This window comes from Oxyura jamaicensis, chromosome Z (assembly GCF_011077185.1).
Source record: "Oxyura jamaicensis isolate SHBP4307 breed ruddy duck chromosome Z, BPBGC_Ojam_1.0, whole genome shotgun sequence".
In the NCBI taxonomy this organism is placed as follows: Eukaryota; Metazoa; Chordata; class Aves; order Anseriformes; family Anatidae; genus Oxyura; species Oxyura jamaicensis.
The window spans coordinates 44,551,709-44,563,061 of record NC_048926.1 but is presented as its reverse complement, the minus strand read 5'-3'; the positions used below and the strand labels follow the sequence as shown (position 1 = coordinate 44,563,061).

The following is an 11,353-nucleotide window of genomic DNA, read 5'->3' as shown; positions in this document are numbered from 1 at the left end:
CCCCCCCCCCCCCCCCCCCCCCCCCCCCCCCCCCCCCCGCCGCCTGTGCCGGGTGCCGCGGGCGGCCGGGGTCAAGCGGGCACCAGCCGCGAACGGTTCTCCCCTCACCTCGCCGCTCACTTGCTGGACGAGCCGGCTCTCCTTCCACGTCTCGCCCTCCTCCAGCAGAGGCTACACGGGGGGAGAAAGAGCACGGTGAGGCGGCATCCCACCCCGACTGCCTCGCCCCGAGGCACCCGGCACAGGCTGCGGGGCACCCGCTCCGCCGCCGCCACCCCCGTCCCCAGGCCCCGTCCCGTCCCGTCCCGTCCCGTCCCTGCCCAGGCCGCCCCGCAGCCCTCGGTCGGAAATGAAACACCTCCGCGGGGTCCCCCGCCCCCGTGCTCCGGCCCCGGAGCCCCGCGGAGAGGAGGAGCCTTGCCTTAAAGACGTAGGGGACGGGAGGCACCGGGACGGCCTCCGGGGGGTCTGTCGCGCCGCCCCCGGCCCGGCCCCGCGGCCCCTCCGGCCGCGCTGTCCCCGGGGACGGCCCTTGCTGGGCTCCTGTGCGCGGTGAGAGGATCACGGGCCGATCCACCGCGATCCATCCCTGTAGCGCACAGGGATCCGCAGGGACGCTCTCCGGTCCAGCCCTTTCTTTCCTACGACCCCCGCCGTGAGCACCAGCGGTACCCCGAGGTCCCAACGGGGCGAGCCCGGCGGGGTCCGGCGCCGCTCGCTGATTTCCCCACAACTTCGCTGCCACCTGAGGAGCGCCGCTGTTACCCCAACTGCCGAGGAAATCCTGAAATGCATCCTAACAGCGAGCACCGAAGCAGCCACAATTTCATTCATATATATATATATAGCGCAGCGAGCCCTTCGCTGAGGCCTCGGCTAAACGCTTTATTCAGCAGCAGGTGGTTAAATTTCGGCACGGGGCGTCCAGCAGATGTTTCTGCGGCGCTCTCAGCCCGATATCCAAACTCCGCTGCGATGGGAGCGACCCGAGTTATGTCAGCCATGGAAAATCTGACCGCCAGGACCTCTTGGGCTAGGGCTTTTCTAAACGCCTGGCGTTTAGCACGTGAAACAAGACACAGAGAAAAGGCAGGCCGAGCCCCACCTGGTGTAACTAAGGTTTTTTCCGTGTTTTAAACCTAGATTGGGCTCTATGTGACAATTCCCCTGAAAACTTCAAAGGCAAATCTGTGCTTCTGTAAAAAAAAGAAGGCTCATCAAAGCAACTGCTTGAACAAACTCTCCCTCAAGTAGAAATAGATGGACTTTGCAAACAGACTTAAGCAAATAAAGGTAGGTCCAAATTAGTGTGTACTAAATCTTGACAGTATCCCTTTATATTTATAACTAAAAAAAAAAAAAAAAACTCTCTCCTACTCTTTTTGTTTCACTGCCACAACATCCTTCTTTCAAGATCAAAAGCTATAGATCAAAGCTGAGATCAAACTCAATGCTTTAAATAGAAGCAACTTCTCCATGACCTATTATACAAAGAACTTTTTAATAGAGCTATCACAGTAGAAATTCTTATTATAGATTTTTATTTCACATACACAACAGGTCCACTTAAAACCAGCACCAACAACGTATTTTTATTTCATAAAACAACAGATTTTCCACTGAGCAGTAGCTCTGGAAAGCTGCTATAAATTGACTCTTGAACTGTGTGTGTCTGAATGAAGAAAATAATAGAGCACAGTTCGAAGAAACCGAACAAGAACATGAGCAAAAAAATGATGTTAATGGCAAACACGCATTAATGCAGTTACCTAAAAAACAGCATTCTTTTAATCAGTTAGCAGATTAGATCATCTATTCCCACAAAAGTTATGGGAGGGACTGGGTCATAGAAAAAGTGAGACATGCTTTCCCGAAATACTTTAAAGAATTACACTTTCTCTCCTGTCAAAAATTTGGAGAAAACTAGTGGAAAAAAGTTAGAAGAGACATTGATTTTCAGACCCAAAGACCCTGAGGCTGGCCTGGGATGAAAATGCCTACATTCCGAAACAAACAGAATGTGTGTTAAAACTCAGAAGTAGCTAGCTCCTCTTTTCCTGTCAAAAGCTGCACAGCAGTGAAGGCAACTCAACAGGAGCTGTTACTGTTTTTTATAACGGTAATGTACCTTGTGGAGCCAACACCTGGGGTTCCCTGGTGCTGGCTGCTGTGCACATCATAACTTCCACGCTCATCTGCTGTAGGATGACAGCAGTGCTGCTTAAGATAGGAACTAATGTGCCCATACAGACAGACGGCAGCGTGAAGAAAGCAGTGAGAGAAGCAGGGTGGGCTGAATGAGCCGTGGTCACAGCACACCAGCTGTGCAGTCAGCCGTTAACTCTACTTGTTCAGGCTTCAATAAGATTTATCTCATGATCAGAGTAGGAAAATTTGCTTGGAAAACGGGGAGAGAGAGAGAAAGAGAGGGAGAATTGAAAGAATGAAAGGAAGAGGAGGGGAAGACAGCACAGAAAAGATTTTAAGAACATTTGATCTCCAACGTGTTCTTCCATACCCCAAAAGGAAAGAGCTTGCATTAGGTAAAAGGGCAATAGAACACCCAAATTAACAGGAGAGCGACTGCCTCATTCTTCACCAACAGTCCTAGTTGTTGTCCTCACGACTATGACCTGTCATTCCTGAATCCCCTCACAATTAAAATTAAGGGTCAAGTCCATCCTGCTTGTCGTTGTTGGGCACACCTTCTTTCAGAAATTGCTAATGGAGCTATCTTTTGTAACACACTGGGAGCAAGCACTTATCCATCTCAAAGCATTCCAGGATCCTTCACTCTTGCAGCACCAGGATTAAAGCAGGATTTTGAAATATGTGGAAAGAGATAGCACTTTCTACCAGCTGGGTGAAGACAGGCCCAATATCCTTTGTACATGACTTAGACAGGGATTTACGTGTCAGTTATTCTTCAAGTCAGACCAGATCCCAAGCATACAATGAATTTTCAGGATTGTACATAGGCTAGAAAACAACTGGATATTCATGCAACAGGCAACCGTTTCCTTTTCAATTGAAACACAAAATGATTTTATATTGCTTAGGCTGTGATGACTACTAAAGATATTTCACGAATCAATGAAAAATCATCACCGCACACTTTCCCTTTGCATGAATTGTCTATAATCTCAGCTGGTCTGTGCCACTCTAATGCTAAAGTATTCAGTATTGTTCAACCAAGGTCATCTTATCTATGGAGGACACTGAATCGGTGCCATTTTGTTTGCTTGCAGTAGTTTTCAGATACTGGAAAGCAAAAACAAAAAATTGAAAAGAGTGTAATAAAACTATTTACTGTAAATGAATTTCAGAAGAGCTTCTACAAAGCTGAGGATAATAACTAATGCAGTCGAGTCATATTTTCCAGTCTCTAATTTCTAGAGGTTTGATTTTCCTCTCAATTACTGAATTTTACACTGTGTACACGCCCACACATATATATATATTCAGATTTATGTAGACAACAGCAAGAGAAAATATTTTTAAAAAATGCAATAAATAAAAAAATGATTTTATCTAGAAGCTAACAAGATGATTAATAATGGCTTGAAACATTGGATTATACAATACCCCAAGGGCAATATTTTCAAGCCTTTTAGAGACCTACTGTTACCAAAATTTGGCAGAGACACTCAGGAGGCAGTAGGCTACCACTGAAAATCGGAAGGTGGCTGCTGCATCCACATTGCAACTTTACTTGCAAGAAGCAGTACGTCAACAGCTGATCAAAATTACTGAAGAAGAAATCCAGTCCAGAATATGCTTCTTTAAGAACAGCAAGTCCTCCAACTTACTGCAGTTTTCATGGGGACAACGTCATTCACTGAATTGGGAAATCAGATTGTATTTGTATTTTAGGAAAGACGGTAATTTATGTTGATAACATAAATCCAAATGCTCTAATTCCTCCAAGAGTGTCTGTGGTGGTGTTAACACACTCTTTTCAGATCAGCGTGCTGTTTTTAACATTCTTCAATGAAACACCTCTACAGAGACATAATGTTCAAATCAAACTTGCCATTCCTGAAAACATCTCTACCTCCAAGAGATAAAAATCTGTTGAAACAAAAACTCTGAGGACGTACTTTCAGTACACTTCAACATGACTTTCAAATACTGTGGCAGGGAATACTGCAAATACATCCTTCATATCCACATTAACAGCTCTGCCTTGGGGATAGAGTTTTTACCTAAAGATGAATCACTGCAACTGCCTATTTAGTCCCAGATCAAATTCACAATCGGAGAGAGAAAGTGTCTCTGACTGGATGCCCATGGGATCTCTAAATAATAGACTTATTGCTTATTACTAAATAGTAGTATGTAACACATATAATGACATAAAATTGATGTATCACATATATATTATAATACTTCTGATTATTATTATTATTATTATTATTAATTCTGATTTCATCAGGTACTCTCACTAGGTGTCCTTCTGCAGCAACTGGAAAAGTAGCTTATTGTTTTTCGTATTTAGGCCTTTCTGCTTGAGAAGTCTTCCCATGTGCTGGAATGCTTCTCAACAGAGCACAATCCGGACTGTAAATTACAGCACGTTCCTCTACAAGAAGCAAGAAAATATTAAAAGATGTTACGCTTTTTAATACAATCATGTATGGAAATGAGGCCTCGTATTTCAAGCTGGCCCTGCACTCGTTTAATTTAAAAGTAATGTGAATCAGGCTATTTGAACCCAGAGGAAAATATCAGGGCTCAACTATCTTTGACATAAGAGAAAGCTCTATAAATTTCACTTTTGCTCCAACCTACACCGAGATCTTGGTAGCTGGATAGTTGCTGGCTGGGCAAAATACATGGGACTTTGAAAGTCCCTTGACATTATTATTATGTTGTTGTTGTTGTTGCTGCTGCTGCTGCTGCTCTCCTTACTGAAATTACAGAGGAAAACAAAAATAAACATGCCTGAACATAGGTTCTGGACAGTCCTGCCCCACTCATGTGACACGTAGTGTTTTCCTTTCTCCTCCAGCGTAAAGAGACTCAGATAAAATAAGGCTGTGTTTCTTGTTTAAGAAATAAAATACATCTTTCAGAGATACTGACCTCTGAGTCTTACTGATCTCTTGAAGCAATCAAAAACCCTTCCAGCAGCTCCAGAAAAGAAACTTATTCAAGGCAAAAGTCAATTAGCTCTCTGTTAGCCCATATGCTGAGGATAACAGCTATTAGCTGAACCATGGCTTTTACTGCTAATTTTTATACAGACCAATAGCTTTGTCAGCCAACAGACCTTTCAAAACTATCTTTCCCAAGACCTCTTTATTTTGGCATTTAAATTTCACTGTGGGCCTAGAAGAGGGTAGACAGAATAGCTAAGGCATCCTGGGAAAAACAAACAAACAAAAAAAATCCCTTCTGCATTAGGTTTAGGTGGCAAAGTTTTGGTAGCAGGGACAGGGGAGGATGCCGGGGTTGCCTCCGTGAGAAGGTACCAGGGGTTGTCCCCATCTCAGAGTCAGTTCTAGACAGCTCCAGAAGGAAGCCCCCACTGGCCAAAGCTGAGCCCATCAGCAAAGCTGGTGATGCTTCTGTGAGAACATACATATTTAAGAAGGGTTGAAAAAAAAACAAACACTCAGTGGCTTTTGGTGTCCAGTGGGAACCCATGCTAGAGCATTCTGCTCCTGAAGGGACTGTGGTAGAGGTGGTATGGACTCATGCTGGAGCAGCTCCTGAAGAACTGCAGCCCATGGGAAGGACCCATGCTGGAGCAATTTAAGAAGGGCTGTGTTACATGGCATGGAGCATGGGAAGGCTGTGAGGCAGAAGGAGTGGCAGGGCACAGCCAAAGCATGAGAGACTGACGACAGGTCCCATTCTCCATCTCTCTGCAGCACTCAGCAGAGAGGAACTGTCGAGTGATCTCCCTGTTCCCATTTCAACCCATGCTGTGGGGTTCTTACTGTATTTTCTCCCCCTGTCCTGCTGAGGTGGGGGGTGAGAAAGCAGCTTGGTGAGCACCTGGCAGCCAGCCAAGGCTAACCCACCACACTTTCTAATGGAGATAGAATGGGTTTTAGAAGGATCACCTATTTTCTCCACTAGGAAACAGAAGGTGATTATCATCTGTATCTTGATGATCAGAAAGCCCTGCTAAATTATAAGGGGATGACTGAAGGTAATATAAACCAGGAAAGACCTTGACGTTGCTAATACCAGCTTTAGTGGAGGACAGCGAACTGATGCAGATGGAATGAAGGCTGTTATAATGTTTTGTTACAATCTGTTCTCTAGAGGTACTTCAGTAGTTCAGTGTTTTTGCAGAATGTGTGAAAAAATCACTGAGCTCAAAAGCAAGAGCTTCCTTCCCCAGCTCAGGCCAGCTGGGAATGCATTGGCGGGCGCACTTTGAGTTTCTGACCTCTGCTTGAATCAGATGGTCACAGTTTTATTGGCCAGCATTACAGGGGGCTACGTGGACTCCCGGCACATGGTGTACCTCATGCATGTGTATAAATACACATCTTCCCTACATGTTCATTCCTTCCATTCACAAGCATGTCTCTCTAAAAGTCCAGAGAGCAGGCAAATTTTCCAGGCAGTGAAATGTGTGTTCCTTTCAAAAGCCCTAGACCACTGTGGAAGGTGGTAACGTGTTCCTGTCACATACAATGTTTACCTGAGCTTCATGGCCAACTCTCCATTCTCCTGCACTAAAAATAGCTCAAATATGATTTACCAAAATTGTATTTGACTTTTTATTATTTCATATCTGGTGTCCAATTTGCTAAAACTACTTAAAATGGATGCTAAATTGGAGAGATGTCATAACTTTAGAGGACTACTCTTTACTAATCGATATAGAAAATCTGTTTTCTTGCAAGGTACCACAAAAATATTTTAAGCCTCTGTGAATTGTTTCCACTAGGCAAATAAAACAACAGACAGTAAAAACTAATTGGTTGCTAACTTCTGGTCTTCTCATTGTTTTTACAAGCAATGGATTAAAATCAATGTTTATGGCAATGCAAGCCTGGCTGTGTACATATTTGACAAGTCTGCTCAGCATCTCTGTGTAAAAAAAAGGACAGGTCCTCCCTCCCTTTGCTGTTGCCACCCCCTGCATATGTAGGTGGGAGAATGGGAGCTTAGGAATGTGAACTTGAACCAGCACTGATCAACCAGGCAGCAAACCCTTATTGTTCTTGAGATACCAAACATAACTCCTTTCTAGTAGGGATAAGCTCAGTCATTCTGCACATAACACAGCTTTTGTGTTCAGCAATGCAATTAATAGGAAAGGGGAATCGGAAGGACTGCTAGAGATTTGTTTTGAAAGAGATTCTAATGAACAAATGTGTGGAATCCAGTCCACCTTTATTTCAGAAATGGAACATTATTTCAAATGCACTCTAGCCTTTTGAACAAGCTACTACTCATTCAGATTTACTATACTAGTACTACTGTTGTACCTCTAAGCTGGACACACATGATGCCAATGGACATCCCGAGGGAAAACAGAAAGGTGCTTGTGAAAATCTCACTTTTGACTGGAGAGGTATGCCAGTGTTTTAGAAGGTCATTTAACTAAATTCAGTGAAGCATCCACCTCAGCATTACTGCAGAAGTGCATTCCAGCTCTGAATCTCAGAAGCATTTTTTTTTCTGAATCCTTCAATTAATGGCTAAAATAAGATTACTAAAATTATAGTTTAAACTTCGCTTTTGGAAATGAGAACACGGAGGCAGTGAAATGTTATGGCCAATATTTTCAAGTCTAACATTTTAAAATGTACATCAACATTCAAGTTACTCAGCACTATGCAGGTGCCAAACCTGAGGAAGCCTGTTTTCCAATCTTGGAATGGAAACCACACAACAATTCATCAAAATGCTGTTTTGACAATGAATATTTCTGTTTTACCCCTAAAATCAGCAATCACATGCAATCTTGAAGAAGTTTACCTGAAACCTTCTAAAACTGTAACAATCTTCTAAGATATGCCTGAATTTGAAATATATATATCTGAAATAAATTTTGTGATGCATCATTTTGTATAAGCAATTTCACTGAGTTTTTGAATGATCCAACAAATAAAAACACACCAGTGCTGGATCTTGTTTAGCAGTATTAAGTATTATTTATAGCAACAGCTAAATTAATTACATTTTATGACAATTACCTTCTTTAGATCACTTTATCCTCCTTATTATTACTTAAATAATAATAGACCTTTTAACTTATTTGATACTTTGCCACAAAGAAAATATTAATTTTTTCCAGTTTGGTCTGTCTAGAAAGACTTTCAGATGCATAATCTTTATCTAAAACAGCTTTGAGATAGTTTGCAGTGTAGAGAGAAAGTCTGTTTGTGCAATCTGTCTTGGTTTGTTTCTCTTTGTAATTCAACTCTCATTTATGCATGTTACAGAACTATACAGTAATTTCCTAAATCCCATATTTTCTTTTAAGGAAATGGGAGGAAATGTTGACAGTACAACTACTAATTTTTGGAAAAAAAAAAAAAAAACAAAACGCAGCATTAATGATTCATATTGAAAAAGTTTTTTTCTCATTCTCTTGTTACCATTAGAGATTCCATGAACTGATATACATTGTTTATCTATGCTAATTTAACTTTTTAAGGACTTTGGGAGGATATTTTCATCTGCCAATTTGCAAGCAGTTTAATATCAAAAGGAATCCCCCCCCCCCCTTTTTTTTTGTGGGGAAGCATCTATTTTTCAGGGTGCTTTCCATGTACAAGAACATGTATTTTGCTAAGTAGCAATTACACTTTCTTCAGATTAATTCACAAATATCTGTTCATTAGAATTCAGCACCTGTCAGTTATACCCCTTGCAATGATATGGAAACATACACAAAATGCTCCATGCTATGATTCTATGATTCTATGTTCAGATAAAATAATCAAAGATAAGGTGAGTAGCAAACTTCAGTGCTTAAGCAGCAGCACGTTATTCTTGTGACTAATACTTATTACCAATTTTGAAATGAATCTAACATTCACAGTTAAACTTTATTAAATAAGTATGGAAATTTATACCTCTTCATAGCCCTTTCCCATTTTTTCCCCAAATTACAAGCTTAAATGAGATTTTTCTACATAGCAGGTCATATTTGCTGCTAATGCCTACAAATTCACCGTATCTCAACAAACAACACGGATTTCATTTGTTTACTGTTTTCAGTGTTGACATCCACTAATATGCAGTTATTATATATATTATATATATATATATATACAGAGAGAAAAATTACAAGATAAGGCATGACTAGAAATATCAAGCATTAGCATACTCAAGTCTTCAGTTACACTCTGATACAATGAGAATTTTTCGGCTGAAAATTTTTCTAGTACCTTCTGTAAAACTTATGTGAACAACTGCTAGGGATAGTTACAAAGCATAAGATAATTCTTTTTAAAAATGCTTTAAATTTGCTCGGTTTGTTAATAATTGACTTTAACCGCTACGCCACGATGCATCTGTGCCACAACCACTACGCCTGCAGAGCTATCCCTTCATCTGTCATTTTCTCTTAGTAAAAGGAAACAGGAAATCTATAAAGCTTATAACAGGGGCAAAAGCCAGGAGCCATCTTAGTAACAGACTGCTTCATGAGAAATCATATTAAGTGCCTGAGCTGCTGCTGTAACATCCCCTAAAATTTATGAAACCACAGAATGGTATTACCTACGTTGATTTAGAACACTGCTCAAACTACATTTTAATTCATTTTTTTAATAGTTCGTGAAGTTTCCTTTAGTTATGCATTCCATTTCTTCAAGTAGGACAACCCAAGAGCCAGTCACACATAAGTGAAACTAGAAATACTATGAATAAGTGAATATTCACCACTGGAAGAATTATTTTGCCTGTGTATTTCCAGAAGTACAGTTGGCTTACAAGTAATATTCGTAGGCAGAGCTTAAGCTACTTCTTCACCATAGTAACAAAAAATAGTGTGCAGAGGAAAAAATACGAATTCTTTTTAAATGGTAAAATTCTTAGTATTGTAACAGGAGGCTGTCTTCCAATGTTCATTCAGAATTAGAAGTCAGGGAGTAGTATTCTCCCGATGCTCTCAGTAAGATGCACATGCTCTGAAATACCTGTTGGCAGTACCTACTACAATCAGGAAATACCATTTCAGCTAGAAAAGGGGATAAGAACTATGCTTTAACAGGATGAAGCAGCAACTGGAGAGGGAACCTGAAGATCACTTTTGTAACGCAAGGTACCAAATCAAATGCATGCCCCAGGAACACTCAAGATAGATTTCAAGTTTACCAGTAAATAAGAGCAAGCTATGAAACAATGTAGCTTCACAGAGGAGGAAAAAAAAAAAAAAAAGTGGTAAAACTGGAACGAGCAAAAAAAGTTCCTGTAGGGAATTTATGAGATGCAGATACCACTTGATGTTAGTTCTACTACCCATTTAAAATTCCCAACAGAGTTTAAAATAAACATTTTACGTTTATTTTTTAAAAAGATTAATCACTAGGATAGAATAACCAATTCGCATAAAAGCAACTGGACAACATAAAACAAAGACAAATCTGTGCAGAATAGAAGAAAATCTTCCTCAACAAGCATACGGCCCTTTAGCTTTAAATGCTAATTAAAGTCGGGCAAACCCATTACACAGATTAAAAGATAGAACAGAAACTATACTTCAGAGAACAAATCGTCAGTGGCAGGAAAGAAGTGGGCTTAAATAGCTTCATAGGTGTTTTCCTGCTCTAAATACTGTTTGGTATTTCTGATTCTGATTGCCAGCTTAATTTATCGTCCAAAGTTAGTGGCGTTAAGTCATTACTAGCCTTGTGCACGATGAAAAGTTGCTACAGTGCCCCGGTGAGTCACTTCTGAGATCGAACTACACACTGGAGGTTGCTGATACGTGGTTTGATAGATTGTATGTTCAACAACACACCATGCTTCACCTTATTTAACACTACCACAACACATTCCTGGAAAAAAATCATCCTGAAAGCTCATATTTCAGAAATGTTTGCTTTTCATCTCTTATGATCCTTTTGTTTTGTGTATAAGAAAACCTTACTGCACAGCAAGCTTCAAGAGAACCACTGTGCTGTGGTACTCTCCCACTTAGGAAGAGATTGGCCAGGCATTACCACACACCCTCCTTATATACGATTAACCTTTAATGGTTTAGAAAATACAGAAGCTGAAAGCTTCTGCATGGCATGCAGAACTCTTTTTTTTTTTTTTTTTTTTTTTTTTTTATGGCAACAGGCCAAATTCTGTTCTTATTTATCAGGAAGACTCCCTTAACTCACATAGAGTTACTTTTGATTTGTATTGGTATATGTAAGAGTCTGGT

General features: G+C 40.9%; 1 protein-coding gene across 9 annotated transcripts in view; it reads right to left on the bottom strand.

The window, feature by feature from the left end:
• AOPEP (aminopeptidase O (putative)) overlaps window positions 1-11,353 on the bottom strand; it is a 200,956-nt gene that overhangs the window by 80,642 nt on the left and 108,961 nt on the right. For all 9 annotated transcript variants that reach the window (XR_004745988.1, XR_004745989.1, XR_004745990.1 and 6 more), the window contains one exon: window positions 109-171. Coding sequence is in view for 6 of the 9 variants with exons in the window: in XM_035309148.1 (XP_035165039.1) it covers window positions 109-171 (63 nt within the window). In the remaining 3 variants the exon portion in view is untranslated. The remainder of the gene's footprint in view (window positions 1-108; window positions 172-11,353) is intronic.